The sequence below is a fragment of the Phasianus colchicus genome, chromosome 33 (genome assembly GCF_987193195.1).
Source record: "Phasianus colchicus chromosome 33, bPhaCol1.hap1.1, whole genome shotgun sequence".
Classification (NCBI taxonomy): domain Eukaryota; kingdom Metazoa; phylum Chordata; class Aves; order Galliformes; family Phasianidae; genus Phasianus; species Phasianus colchicus.
Window position 1 is genome coordinate 2,721,878 of NC_143468.1, and position 15,376 is coordinate 2,737,253.

At 49.0% G+C, this 15,376-nt stretch overlaps 2 protein-coding genes across 3 annotated transcripts in view; one reads left to right on the plus strand and one right to left on the minus strand.

Moving 5' to 3' along the window:
- Positions 1-9,065, plus strand: part of SCN8A (sodium voltage-gated channel alpha subunit 8) — a 50,434-nt gene extending 41,369 nt beyond the window's left edge. Inside the window, exons 22-27 of one of the 2 annotated variants that reach the window (XM_090128228.1) lie at positions 2,324-2,608; positions 3,021-3,074; positions 3,390-3,527; positions 4,193-4,297; positions 4,834-5,104; positions 5,600-9,065. In XM_090128228.1, the coding sequence (XP_089984354.1) occupies positions 2,324-2,608; positions 3,021-3,074; positions 3,390-3,527; positions 4,193-4,297; positions 4,834-5,104; positions 5,600-6,747 (2,001 nt within the window). In that variant the 3' untranslated portion in view covers positions 6,748-9,065. The remainder of the gene's footprint in view (positions 1-2,323; positions 2,609-3,020; positions 3,075-3,389; positions 3,528-4,192; positions 4,298-4,833; positions 5,105-5,599) is intronic. The other variant, XM_031609783.2, reaches the window with a different exon arrangement.
- A 3,965-nt stretch (positions 9,066-13,030) lies between these two features.
- On the minus strand, positions 13,031-13,705 carry TMDD1 (transmembrane and death domain 1). Its single transcript, XM_090128493.1, has one exon. The coding sequence runs from the start codon at positions 13,703-13,705 to the stop codon at positions 13,031-13,033; it is 675 nt and encodes a 224-aa protein (XP_089984619.1).
- Positions 13,706-15,376: the final 1,671 nt, after the last annotated feature.

The following is a 15,376-nucleotide window of genomic DNA, read 5'->3' on the forward strand; positions in this document are numbered from 1 at the left end:
TGCACAGTTCTACAGTTCTTTTTTTTCTTTTTTTGCATGGTCTGACTGGAGGATCCCCCCTGAGTCCTTCTGATTTCCTTTGGATTTGCTCTGCTGTAACTGAGTGCAGAGTGCAGCGCAGAAGGGGCCACAAACCGATGGGGAATCCCCAAATTCTGCAGGAAGTGATGGAAAGAAATGAGAGAATAAATCCAAAGAGGGTTACCTCGTCCCCAATGCATTCCCCCCCTATTTTTATTTTTATTTTTTTACCTTACCAGGCTCTGTGAGCTTCATGCTAAGCTTCACAATGCAATGCAACAACACAGGATGGCAATTCCTCCATTGGCACCGAGCGTCCATGTGCCACTTCATCCCTTCCTTGCGCCCATTGGGCTCCTCTGTCCCTTTTTTTGTCCCCATAAGCCAATAATGCTGTGATGCATTTCATCAGGACGGAAGGATTTCGCCCCCAGCACGCAGCCAGCACTGCTCTAATGAGTTTTATTGCCACATGGTGGTTTTTGCACGTGGCGCTCAGCAGAAGGGCTGCTGTGGGCACGTAGGAATTAGTGCTAAGCCTGGAGGTATAAAAAGCCCAGCGAGAAGTGGTGATTTGTAATGCACCATCAGGATATTCCTCGAGTTGGGAATTTCCATGACAGCAAAACCAATGCAGAGTTCTGACCCCGGAACCCCATCAGTTACCAAAAACCAAAGGTTTTTTTTTTTTCCCTTTCTTTTTGATTTTAAGATGAGTGCTGCTGCACTGTAAAGCCAGAACCATCCTTCAAGAGCCAGAGATTGGAAATGCCTTTGCAAAGGAAATGTGCAATGCAGTTCTTTGCTTTTCTCTACTCCGTAGTAATCTGCATTTTAAAGAGTCTGCTCTGCTCTTCAGTAATTCAGGGAGTCCGACAGCAGTGCTGTGAAACATGCATGCCTTTTTGTCAGTTGCTGGTGTTCGGTCTGTGCACAAAAGCCATGTTCCTTCGCTCAGATCTTCTTCAGTGGTGCACAAATGTCACGCAATAATACATAATGACGTGTAAATTTATTTTGGGAGGGTATAGTGCTTTCTTTGGATGCAACGAAGTGGGTATCTGAAGCATCTTAGAACAAAGAGGCACGATGCTGTGCTGGAGCACATCCCCTTTGGACAGTGGAAGCAAAGCTTTGTTATCTCTAGGGCCTGGCTCTAATCTTTGCCTTTTTAACCCGATGTAGACAGGGGATGAAGTCTTGAGGTCATTTGCTAGTTGTTGCATTGCTGCTAATTGCCTGGATTGCTGCTTTCTTCAGTTTTTCTCTGTGCTGGAGGGCAGGCACTTGCTACGGAGCTCATTGCACACGCAGCGACTGCATCGAGCAAACAGATCTGGTGGGACGGTGTCACATTGCTGTGCCAGGAGCAGTGGCATTGCTCTGTGTGTGCCCAAGCTCAGGCAGAGGGGTTAAAACAGTTCAGACTCTGCTCCTCTATTCAAGGAACCCGATTTAGGAGCACATAATAAAAGATTTAATATCCTGCTGCCCTTAACTCTATTAAAAGCCTTGGAGCTTCAGTTTGCTCCCGTGGTGGCCAGGGATGCTGGAGGACGTGGTGCTCCCAAACGAGGAGAGGCAAAAATTAGGGGATGGTGCCCACTGCCATCTTGGTGTTGGCTGCCATTGGAGGGAGGAACATGGCTTCTCTGTCTTCTCGAGCCTGCCTAGCTGCATGCTCAGCTGTCTGCCTGAGATGACACGGTTGGCCTTGCTTAGTCACCCGGAGACCTTGTGAACAGAGCACTTCTGCCTCGGTCCCGTTGCCACCGAAGTCGGCGCCGCGTTGGGTGGTGACCTCGGTGGGAGCTGGAAGCGGGCATCCACACCATCACAGCCCTTGTTTGACAGTGGGGAATGGCCGTAAGGGCCCCTGCAGGCCAAGAGCCACCAAATCCATCAGGAGACGCACCCTCAGATGCGCTCTGAGTGGTCTGCAGTCAGGAGCCAACGTGAGGTCGCTAAGCCTCGCTAATTATTGCCCCCATCTCCCTTTGGGTGATTAAAACGATGGGAAAGGGAGATCGTTGGCCTAAAGAAACGACTGATCCAAAACCGAACCCAGCAAATCCAACACTCTGCCCTGTTTTAATTGGAAAACAGAGCTTCAGAGGTGGATTTATGAAGGGTTTTTTCACAGCTTGGAATAAGTTCACTGCCAACTTCTGCGTGGAGTCAATGACACCGATCTGTCCGTGGCCTTACCTCCTATTCCCCCCCAAAAAAGTGCTGTATTGATGCTTGCTGTCTCCTGCCTCGTGTTTTGTACTGAAACTTTTTCCCACCCCTTCCAACACAGGTGGTTGTCAATGCCTTGGTTGGCGCTATCCCTTCCATTATGAATGTCTTGTTGGTCTGCCTTATCTTCTGGCTGATTTTCAGCATTATGGGGGTTAACCTGTTTGCTGGGAAATACCATTACTGCTTTAATGAAACATCTGAGGAGCGCTTTGAAATAGACATTGTTAACAACAAGACAGACTGTGAGGCGCTGATGCCACCCAACTCCACTGAGATCCGATGGAAGAATGTGAAAATCAACTTTGACAACGTTGGGGCAGGATACCTGGCTCTTCTGCAAGTTGTAAGTGTTGCCTTCATCTCCTCCACAGTAGTGGTAAAAAGAGGCTTTTTCTCGTGTATTCTCTGCTTCCCCCTCTCCTTGAAATAGAGCATCCCATGGATTCCACCCAACTTCGGGCTGGGAGTAGAATCCCTATTTTATTGTTCATCCATTGGCCTGATGTGGGTCCCCCAGCACAAGTGGCCCCAGCTCCACTCTTTAAAGATTGTGCCCAATCATCCGTGGGCTGACAGTAAACCTGCCCTTAAGTATTACTTAATATGACTTAAATATTAGTCTTTTCCTTTATGAGTTATTTATAAAGGGACATTAAGGGTGCCATTGTGACACAGCTGGCACAAGTCAGACTTGTTTGGGTTTCAAGCTATTTCAAGTAATTTCTGTCTAAGGGAACGTGTGTTTTCTTTCCTAGGCAACATTCAAGGGCTGGATGGACATCATGTATGCAGCAGTAGATTCCAGAAAGGTACAGTGCGTGGCCACAAGCACTCTCACCCCCAGCAGCTCACACTGCTATTTTGCTTTCATAAAACCAAGAGTAAAAATGGTGGAGCTGTGTTTGTATTGTGTATTTCATTTTGTCATAGCGTGGTTTTTCATTTGCTGGTGGTAAGTTAAAGGATGCTGAAGCAACCCCCAAAAGAGCATTTGTTTGGTTGCTTTATTAGGGGAGGGGAAACTCCCGAGTGCCTGAAAATAGACTGAGAAAAGATCTCGTTTTGACTCCATGGGTAAGATGTCTTTGAAATGTCATTTCCTTCTCTTCTCGTCTCCCATTCAGCAAGAAGAGCAACCCAAGTACGAGGACAACATCTACATGTACATATATTTTGTTATCTTCATCATCTTCGGCTCCTTTTTCACTCTGAACTTGTTCATCGGTGTCATCATTGACAACTTCAATCAACAAAAGAAAAAGATAAGTGCTTGCTGTGTGCTCGTGGAGGTCAACACCCACTTGAGGAACGTCGACTTCCATGACAGTGGGGTTTTTCTGCATCCTGAGGCAGAGAAGCTCCATCCCCAGCCCAGTCCAACCCCTTTTAGAGCTGAGAGCTGCAGAACCACTGTGAACTGAGGCAACCCGAAGCTTTATATAAGAACTCAGCCTGGATGGAGCTTCTCCCCAGTAGCATGAATTTGCATGTGTTTGTTTTTTTATTTGCTTTTCCTTGTCTGAAATGCATTAGGCTTGAAGTAAGATGTCTTCCTTGCCAGTGTCATTTTCAGTATCTCTCTCTGCTTTTCCTCTTTGGGAGACAAGCTAAGGATTTGCACGTATGGAGCACTTGTTAAATGGCATCAGTTTTAGTAAGAACTCTGACACCTCTGCTGCCTGTTTATCACAAATCAGATAGAGGGGATGAGGAAGGATAGAACAGAATAAAGCTCTATAGGAAAAAATATTCCATTTTCTTTAAGGGAAAATTGGTACATCTTGGGTATTAGTGTAAGTTATTGCTGTCTAAAATAGCTGCCACCAACTTGCCATATGGCAGGTATCCTCATGACTTGCTGCTGTGTTCTTCCTTTCCCTTCTGGTGCTTGAACTGATTGTAACCAGTTTTCCTTTTGCCCCTTTACTTTGGAGGTCAAGATATTTTCATGACAGAAGAACAAAAGAAATACTACAACGCCATGAAAAAACTGGGCTCCAAGAAGCCTCAAAAGCCAATTCCCCGACCTCTGGTGAGTGTATTAGAAAGGGAAAAAATGCAGAACAGACTTCTGAAGGAGCTTCAGCTCCAAAAGCATCCTTTGTTCTAACTCATGCTGGACAGCACATCATCATCTTGTCTCCTCTTAGCACTAGAGTAGGGTCTTGGGCCATATGGTTACACCAGTCAGGACCTGGGCACATTTCCCTGCTTTGTGAAGGGCTTTGCATGGTGAGATCTGTAGGTAATGCCGTGCGTAAGTCATCACGGGTAAGTTGTGCTGCAAGGCAGACCTGGCTGCTTCCTCCAGTTGTGATTGGAATTGTCAGCTTGCCTTTGCTCCCACCAAAGAACGAGATGCTGGTAATAGGGATATAAATAATAGCATCTTCCTACCTTTCCCACACACAGAGTGATCTGTGGCTAGAGCGTGCCTTGAAATCTTCAAAGGGTACTGGGAAACAGTGTCCTCATCTTGTGCTTCTACCAACAAGAAAGCAATTTGTTGACTTATGGCAGATCTTTGTTCCAACCTGTTTGGCTCACGGCCTCTCTCTCGTTGCACAGAACCGCATTCAGGGAGCTGTCTTTGACTTCGTCACTCAGCAAGCATTCGACATCGTCATCATGATGCTCATCTGCCTCAACATGGTGACCATGATGGTGGAGACAGACACACAGAGCAAGCAGATGGAGGACATCCTCTACTGGATCAACCTGGTGTTTGTCATCTTCTTCACCTGCGAGTGTGTGCTGAAGATGTTCGCCTTGCGGCACTACTACTTCACCATTGGGTGGAACATCTTTGACTTCGTGGTTGTGATTCTGTCCATTGTGGGTGAGTGCAACGCCCATTTTTCTTTCTTGGTGTTTGCAGAGAAGGTGCATTCAAAGAGAACGTGTAGGTACCTGGACTCCTGGCTTCCCTTTTCACCCGTGGCAGTTTGGCAGCTCAAAGGCCCAACTTGCCTGCCTTCCTCCCTCTGTCCTGGCGCTCATTTCCAGTGGTATGGAGTAAAACACTTGACAATTACTCTCCTTATCTTTAAAAACAGACTTTTTACTCACCCCCTTAGAATGTTATAATGCTTACCAACCACTGAAAATAGCATTGCAGCACTTCCTACATCAGCATGTGATTTGCACTCTTGCTTTCTGTTTGGTTGGGAATTGAATTGAGCGGTTTCCTCCAAGAAGTTTTTGTTTTTAGTGGCTAATCTGTGAGATGCCTGTAACCTCCCAAATGCAACTTATACAAATACAACTTAAGGGTCGTTTAAACCTGCCTGGCCCAAACATGTTGACAAAACCCAATCCTTTTCTTCTTCTTCAGGAATGTTCCTGGCTGAAATCATCGAGAAGTATTTTGTATCCCCCACTCTCTTCCGAGTCATCCGCCTGGCTCGTATTGGACGTATCCTGCGTTTGATCAAAGGAGCCAAAGGGATCCGCACCTTGCTTTTTGCCTTAATGATGTCTTTGCCTGCCTTGTTCAACATCGGCCTCTTGCTCTTCCTGGTCATGTTCATCTTCTCCATCTTCGGCATGTCCAACTTCGCCTACGTCAAGCACGAGGCTGGCATCGACGACATGTTCAACTTTGAGACCTTTGGCAACAGCATGATCTGCTTGTTCCAGATCACGACGTCGGCTGGCTGGGATGGCCTCCTGCTGCCCATCCTAAACCGGCCTCCAGACTGCGACCTGGACAAGGAGCATCCCGGGAGCGGCTTTAAGGGGGACTGCGGGAACCCCTCGGTGGGGATATTTTTCTTTGTGAGCTACATCATCATCTCCTTCCTGATCGTGGTCAACATGTACATTGCCATCATCCTGGAGAACTTCAGCGTGGCGACGGAGGAGAGCGCGGACCCGCTGAGCGAGGACGACTTCGAGACCTTCTATGAGATCTGGGAGAAGTTCGACCCCGACGCCACGCAGTTCATAGAGTACAGCAAGCTGGCGGACTTTGCCGACGCTTTGGAACATCCTCTGCGCGTCCCAAAGCCCAACACCATCGAACTCATCGCCATGGACCTCCCTATGGTAAGTGGAGATAGGATCCACTGTTTAGACATCCTGTTTGCCTTCACCAAACGCGTCCTGGGGGACAGTGGAGAGCTGGATATACTGAGACAACAGATGGAGGAAAGGTTTGTGGCTTCCAATCCTTCCAAAGTGTCTTACGAGCCCATCACCACCACGCTGCGGCGCAAGCAGGAGGAGGTCTCGGCCGTGGTGTTGCAGAGGGCTTACAGGTCGCGGTTGGCGAGGCGGGGGTTCATCAGCCGAAGACCCCTCCCCACCAAAATGGAGAACGGAGGAACAAACAGGGAGAAGAAGGAAGGGACGCCCTCCACCGCGTCGCTGCCGTCCTACGACAGCGTCACCAAACCCGAGAAGGAGAAGCAGCAGCGGGCGGAGGAGGGAAGACGGGAACGGGCGAAAAGGCAAAAAGACGTCAGGGAATCCAAGTGTTGAGACAGAACGCTGGGATTGTACAAAGCTAGGGAAAAAAAAAATATATCTATATTTGCAAGCGGAAAAAAAAAAAGAAAAAAGAAAAAAAAAAAAAAAAGATTGTTTACAAACTTGGTGAAATATATCCATACAGAACAGCTGTGGAGACACTTAACCTGAAGATCTTATACCAAACATAGTCTGCTTTCCTGTGTGACAGCGTTGCATCTAAAGCAGTGACCTTCCACCTGTTTAAAGGACCCCTGTGCGAACAAACATTTAAAACAAAACAGGGAAAAAAAGAAAAAAATATGGATTTTCTATTGTTCAGGCAGGTGGATACTGCATGTTCCACATCAGTCAATGCAACTTAGGACAAACAAGCAAAATAAAACACACACACACACACACAAACACACACACACACACAAATAAAACCCGCTGCTGGGATTCATATATTTTCCAAAGCAGCCAAAAAATGGATTTTATTTTCCCATTTTGTTGGTTATTATTGAAAGAAAACCCAGAAGTCACGATGTTAAGGGGTTTGTTCATGCAAAAGTAGATCTGCATTTAGTTAAGCAGCAAAACAAAGAAAACAAAAAAAAAAAAAAAGGAAAAAAAAAGAAAAAAAAAGAGGAAAAAAGCGAAAACAAGCGAAACAACAAAAAAAAAGAAACTAACCACCCATTTAGCCCATGCCATTTAATTAATTGTCATAGTTTATTTGATATTTATTATCTGCATTCTACTTTCTACATGGGCTTTACTTGGTTTGGGAGATGGGGTAATCGGGATCCTTCAGCCTGGAACCAGCTCAGGCTGAGCCCCCAAAAATAAAAGTGCTCGTTCAATGCATAGAAACGATTTGCATGATGGCATGCCGTGACCAGGAACCATGCATGAGGAACCATTAAACCACGAGACAATAATCTGTCCACAGCAGTGTGTTAAGCCATAAATTCGAGGCACTCCACTGACTTACCGTACACTGTATTTGGAGATTAACAATAATTGTGCCCTTCACCGGTACTGACCCGTTCTCAGCAATCTTTCATAGACCTGCCAGTAGGAAACAAACAAACAAAAAAAAAGAAATGAAACAAGCAGATGAAATCCGTGTGTGTATGTTTGACGACGTGTCTTTCTTTTCCATCCAGCCATCTTTTTGCACACCAAAATAGAACTCAACTCAATGCTGCTCTGGACCCAGTCCAAGGGGAGACGTTAAGAACTGGGAATGGCTTGTTCTACTTCTTGTCACTGTAAAACCAAAATCTAGGGCTCGAATACCAGTCAGCACGTTGATTTGTATCTCGCAATAGTTGTCGTTAGCATTAATTACGATTCTGCCTCCATCCTGCGTAGACACACTTGTTTTGTTTTTTTTTTTAGTTTAGGGATAAGTGCTGAGGATGGTAGAGATGGCAGCACACAGCCCCTCGGTAGGGCTGGGGAAGGGGCCATCACTCAGCTGTGCCATGGCCGTTGGGTGGAGGGGATGGCTGGGAGCTCCAGGCCCCTTCTGCTCCTCCATCAGCACTGCATGTTGGTGCAGCACAGTTTGGTTTTCTTGCTTTCCGTAGCCACAGCGATTTTTATTGTGATTATTCTGTTGTGGGTTGGTTGTTTTGGATTTTTTTGTCTTTTTTTTTTTTTTTTTTCCCGTTTGTTTCAATCAAAAGGCAGCACATGCCCGTGGTCAGTGGGAAAGCACCAGCCCGGGGGTGCAGGGGGAGAGCCGGGCGCCAGGTGCCTTCACCTCCTTCCCATTTCTTCCACTTCCATCGAGTGGCGAACTCGAACGGCCCTGCAGGGTGGGTAGGAATCAGAGCTACCTCTTGCCTAGTCTTCTCGCTGCAGCAGCAACCGATGCCACAGAGGAGAAGTCCCAACGTTTCTTTTTTCCTAATGACCGCAGCGTCCTCGGCACCCAACCGCCGCTCAGTGGAGGTTCACTCTTCAGGGCCAGGATGGGTTTTCTTCCAGGGTAGGAAGGGCGGTGATGGCTGAGGGCCGAACCAAGGGGACCCCAAAGAGTGGGAGAACCAGGACCTGGCGGTAGCAGGAGGACAGAGGTTGGCATCATCTCACGGCCCACTTGGGTGCCCAGCGCCGTGCCCAGCGCGACGGCCATGGAGCCATTCTGCCACCCCAGGAACACGGCGAGGAACCTTTTCTATCCTCTTTGCTCTTTGCCCCAGTTGCTCCTAGGATGTGATGTATAATAAAACAGAGAAAACATACATATGTACAGGCTACATTGTAAACAGCACAAGAAAAAAAAAATAGCTGAAAAGTGTGGTTGAACTTTTTAAGAGAATATTATAAATACTGTAATATATCATTTTATTTTATCAGCATGCCTTTTTGTAAATACAAAGAACTACAAAAATAATAGAATGGCTTCTGGCTTATGCCATTGTCCATGTTTATTTTTATTTTTTTAATATCTTTCTTTTTTTTCCTTAGACTTTAGATAGCCAGTAAATGTCCCCCAAAGAAAACAAAAACAAAACAACGCAACAAAACCAAAACCCTACCCCCCAAAAAAAATAGATTTAAACAACAAAAAAAGCTTTATTGCAAATGGATTTTGCAACAGCAGAAGTATATATTTTTGGGTTCCAGTGTGCAATAAGTCGACCACTTCTATGCAAGATTTGGCTAAACTTCATAGTTGTTCTTAAGCTGGGCTATTGACTCGCAGGTGAAGCTTGGTGCAATTAGCATTCATGCTGGCAATCCCATTCAGCTACTCAGTTCCTTCTAAAGGAAATCCCTTCAAACTCTGTATATATATTTATTTTTTTAAAACATTAGATCCGTACTAAACGCAAGAGGTCGGTGGTGGCGTTAGTTGGTGGCAAAGGAACAGGAATGAAGGGTTTCTTCCACTGTTCTTTGGCTGAACGGAAGGTTCTGGGTTTTTGGTGCATTCTCAACCTCTTCGTTTCCTGCTCGGGGGCAGTCAGTGCCATCAGCCACTGCAGCCGATGGATCTGCGTTTCTGGACATCTTCACTGGGTGAAGCCAAGGACAGAGGGGAAACTTTGGTCCAAAAGCATGAAGGACGTCGGTGTCTGAAGTCAAAGGCGTACGCTGGGATTTATATTCCAGATTCAGGGTTATGGGAACAAAGCTGAGGGTGTTGTTGTCAATGGAAAGGACGTAGCCAAAAAGCCAAGACTACAGCAAGTAGCTCTCTTCCCTCCCCCCGTGTCCAAGTCCTCCCTTTTTGGTTCATTTGTTACTGTGTAAAAGAGCAGAGGGGAAGGGCAAAAAGGAAATACCAATTTAAGCTGCTTATTCACTTTTCCTGTTCACCTTTTTTTAAAAATATAGAAGCCAATGTTGAACAACAAGAAGAAAAAGAGAAATTAAAATAAAACCATGATGTTAGAGGCCACACCCGAGTTCGGATTGTTTAATTTTCCGCCGCAAAAAAAAAAAATAAAATAAATTGTTAAAGCTGTAAAAGATCAATAGTGAAGATTAGTGTATTAGAAATTGCATGGTGGCTCATAATGATCTTACCCAACATGATTAAGGATTACGTTACTATAAGCCAAAAGACAATAAAATAAATGTTACCCTTTTCACTGTACAAGGTCGGGTTGTCTCGGTGTCCCAGTTATTTGCCTGGTTGTCCTCTCCATCCTTCCTCCAAGGTCTTCTTTGGTTTGGTTCGATGTTAACGCGATGACCACAGTGAGATGTTGGGGTTACGTTGGTCCGTCATCTCCCAGTGGGAGCTCTGTCTTATGTCACATTGGGGACGACCCTGGAGATGGGCTCGGTGGTCACAGGGCATCCCGTGCCCATGTCCCCAGCACTCCCTGCCCTTGGCCCTGCAGCATCGGTGTGGCTGGACAGCTCCAGAGCAAGAGACACCCAACCGAGGATGGTGCCCATCACCCATCCATTGGGCGCTTCCTGCAGGACAACTCTTTGCTCCCTGCTCGCTCAGATCCCGCATTTGGTAACAAGGGGATATCAAGGATGGGACCCACGCATGGCACAGGGCCGTAGGATCATAGAATCCCCCCAAGGTTCTGCTGTGTGGCGTCGCTGCCTGGCCCCAGAAGGGGATGAGGTTTGAGATGCTCACAAGCTCTGCGCTTTGCTTCTCCAGGGGTTAGGATCTAACCTGGAGTTGTTGCAAGGCAAAGGGCCAAGGGAGAACCTTGTAATCATCAATTCTCCTAGTAGAGTTTTGGTCCAAATTACTCATCAGATAGGAATATCAAATATTTGTAGGTCTCTATTTGGTTAAGGTTGGTGCCTTCACTCTGCTCCCAGCTTGGTCTGAACTCTGTTTCCTATCCCCATCACCTCCAGGTTTTATGTTCTGCTGTTTTACACAAAGAAAGGAGGAGGATGGAGCTGGCTGGGGTGGGAGGGAGGAGGAATGCCTCCAGGGAGAGCAGTGGGACGGGCGCTCTGTGTCTGAACATTGAGTTCCTTTGTACTGTACATCTTTTTACTTTGGAATTTGCAATAAAGAGCTCTGTCCATCTGATTTTAACTCCTTCCGCTGGCTGCCCTGTCGTTCTGTTCCCCTCATGTTAACACAGAGTATTCACCACCAAAAGCAATGTGCGAATTCACCCTGGTGTCCAGGCAGCTCTGGGAATGGGGAGACGCAAACTCCTTTTTCTGCCCCAAAAGCACAAGAAGCACATCAGTAACACGACCTAAGTCTGGCCAGGGATGTGGTACTGGAGCAATGCACGCAGGGCTGAGCATTTTGGGGTTGAGGTTGGCCATTTGCACGAGATGCATTGAGCTGCTGCAGTGCAGAGGCTGCTTTTGGCTCTGTAAAGAGTCCTGCAATGCCCTCAGCCCAACCAAGTGATCACCATCAGAGTAGAAACAAAAGCTGTTCATTCCCCAAGCAGAGGGAAGAGCCCTGCGGAGACTATAGAACAAATAAAGGCTGCTTGGATGCAGTGTGTCCCGAGAGAGCATCTTAGCCCACGTGGGACAAGGAAATCCCCATTGCAACAACCACACGGAGCTCACCCCAAACTCATCAGGGCACACTCAGGCTTTTGGAGAGGCCAAACTGCACTCGTGGAGAAACATCCTGCTGTAACCACTGCGCGTGTGCTCCACGACTTCCCCCTCCCCCTGCAAACACACGAGCCCTGAGCAGCATGCAGGGCCAGCCCTCATTCCGCTCCAGAGTGAACACTGCTGCCCTTTGCTTGGGGCTGGCAGGGACGTGGTGGACGACGTGCTGCAGCGCAGCAGATGGCAAAGCAGCGTCCGGGAACAGCGGGGCGCCGTGCAGCTCTGACCTTCCCTTCCTGGAAGGAACAGCCCTGAGAGGAGCAGCGCTGTGCCAGGAACCCACGGTGCTGCTGCTCCAGGAAACGGCGCTCTCTGAAGGGAAGGAGATACGGTTTCATTTTTAAAGCATTCTGTGGTTAACTGCTTCGCTCGTCTTTCAAAGGCGCCGTCGGTGCAACTCGGCCTTTAGTTGCTTCTTTCCATTTTTGTGGATGGGTGCAATCTGTTTCGTGATGCAAAGTAGAGGTTTTCATTCCAATGGCAGCAATGCAGATGGTGGAATCAGATCCGGAGCAAAAGAAGTTTCATTACTGCAGAGAACTTTCTAAGAAACGGAGACACTCAGACAAAACGTAACAGCAGCTGAACAACAACTGCTCCCAAAACAAAGCTCCAGGAGAGCAAAGGATGCTGAAATGCTCAAGTTCAGCAGGAGGGGATTCCTGTAGCCCTGGGGATGTTCCCACATGAGGAAGGAACAGTTTCCCCATGCCCTTCCCAGACATCCTGAGAGTATTGTGGCAACGGTTGCAGCAGAGAATCCCCCACTGGGGGGAAGGGAAAGAAGAAGAGCTCAAAGATCCCATGGGTACCACAAGTCCAGGAGATCGGAGACCCAACCAAGGCTTGGAGACACCTCTGGGGATTCAGAAACCCAACCAAGGCTTTGCAGACCCTATTGGAGGCTGGGAGACCCCACTGGGGACTTGGAGACCCAACCAAGGCCTTGTTGACCCCATCCAATGGAGAGCTCCAAGGTTGCAGCGGTGATGTGGCCAAGGGAGCTTAGCCTGGCTCCATCCCTACCCAAGGACATTCCAACACCCGGTGACAATTCACAGGAGATGCCCACTGGACATCCATTGGACATCCACCTTCAGATGCTCAAGGTGACCTAAGCCAAGGACAACACACAGGGCTGCTCTCTGCCTCAGCTCCACAACTCTTTATTGCTTCATTTTCCCACCAGCACCTGATGGTGATGCTCCAGTTCAGTCCTGCCCCCACCTCACGAGGTGACCGAGCCCAGTGCCCAGTGACAGGAGAACACAGTGACCACAGCAATGAGGATGGAGGCGACGAACCCCCCGAGGATACCTGAGAGCACGGGGCCCACCCAGCCCAGGGGGCTGCGGGTGTAGGGAGGGGGCGGCCGCCTCTCGAAGCGCAGATCCCCCACATCCCCCGATCCCCTCCTGCTCCGTGCCATGCTGTACTGCTCGCCCTGCAGCAGCAGTGAGGAGGTGAGATGCTGCACGCTGCGGCCGTACTCCTCCACGTTCCTGCGTAGCTCCAGGCTCCGGTCCTGGTTCAGGTTTTTCCCCAACTCCCGGGCGATGTCGGGGCGCCCGATTTGGCGGAGGCTGCGGGCCAGTTGGTCCCACGATGTCACCTCTCCCTCCATTTCCAGCCACCTCCGTAGAGCCTCCGAGCAGCCGGGGCGATGGCGTGGGACGCGGGGATGAATGCTGTCCTTTGGGTTTCGCTCCGGTCCCCTCGTGCCCTCGCTGGGTCCCATCAGCTGCCCCTGGAGCTGGCGGCACTCAGATGGGGACAGCAGCGCGGCGATGCGGGCCATGGTGTGACGGCCAACGTTGGCTGCCACCGTGTCCTCACAATGCCCACCCACTGCCACCAAGAGCAGGACGAGCCCCGCAGGTGCCAGCATCGCTCCAGCGCCCATGGCCACCACAGTGTCCCCAGCTGACATCACAGAGTGGCACATTCCAGGGACGTGTCTCAGCCGTTTCCCAGTGCTGAGCATCTCCTGCTCTCAGCTCAGCCCCAGACCCATCACTCCCCTAAATTCAGCACGGGGACAGCCTGCACGGGCTCTCCATTCGCAGCAGAGCAGCACCAAAACCCGCTGTTTAAGAACCATTTGGTCAGTGCCCTCAGACACTGAGTTTGATTTTGGGTTGTGCTGACTGGAGCCTGGAGTTGGATGCAGTGATCCTTATGGATCCAGCTTGGGGTGCCCTACAGAAGGGCCGAGAACCTCGTGCTGCCTGCAAAGTGCCTCAGGGGGCACTTCTAGCAGCGTCTGTCCATCCGTATGCCTGTCTGTCCATCCGACTATCCATCCATCCATCCGTCTGTCTCTCCACCCACTCATCTCTCATCCATTCGTCCGTCCAACCATCCGTCCGTCCATCCATCCATCTCTCCATCCACTCATCTCTCATCCATCCATCTGTCCAACCAACCATCCGTCCGTCCATCCATTCATCTCTCACCCATCCATCCGTCCGTCCGTCCCTCCAGGACGTCTGTCTGTCTGTCCGTCCGTCCATCCGCCGTAACCACGAGGTGGCATTGCAACTCCGGTCACAGCCGCCTCCCATCGGTTCACTCCGTTCCCATCCCGTTTTTGCAGCTCCGCTCTGCTCAGCGCTCCCAGCACAGCCCCCAAAAGTGGGGCAGACCCAGGAGCAGCGCTGCCCCCGGAGAAGAGATTTCTCCAAAGACTGCAGCCGTCACACAAGCCTTAACGAGATCACTTCTTCCACCTTTCCGTTTACAACACTCACCCCCTCCTTCCAAACTGCCCCTGACGAGGGGATGTGGAACAGCCGGACCCCCCTCAAATGAGGATTGGACCCAATCTGCTCCTATGGAAGGGATGGGCAGAGCTGAGCCCCAGTTATCTCTATTAAGGGGCATGCCCCCTCCTCCGAGCTGTCCCCTATTAATGGGATGGGGCGCTCCTGGACCCCCCCAAACCACCCCTAACAAGGGATGGGGACCCACTGCCCCTCACTGCAATGCTTCCTCCTCCTGCATCATCCCCCCCCCCCGTTCCCTCAGCCACCCAGTTTGGGGCTGAAAATGATGAGATTGGGCAAAAGCTGGTGCCAAAACCATGGGATCTCCGGAGGGTTTTTTTGTAATCTCTTTAATACTGTGTAATACTTTTCTTTTTAAAATACAGTATTTCTTGAGGTAGACCATTACAGCTCGAAAGCATTTCTTATTTTCAGACATCAATAAGACATGAATTAAATATTTTCATGTACAATACGTTGCAAAATGAGGTAGAAATGGTTACAGAGAGCGTACAAATAGTGATCATTAATAATAATAATTAAAAAAAAAAAAAAAAAAAAAAAAGTCTTCAGGAACCCAGTACCACTTTTTGGAGGAGACGGGGAGGAGGCGGAGGTGCGTCCCCATTAATGCCCTTTGTGCAGGGGCTCCCGTGCACATTTCAATGGGAAAATGAGAAAAAAACGGGGGAAAGACCCCCCAAAAATTGGCTCCTTTGGCATCCTGAGCACTGCGGGGGGAAAGGGGGGGGAGCACCCCCATGCCCCCAATGCTCTTCTCCTGCTCTGCGTGCGCAGACCCTGAGGTT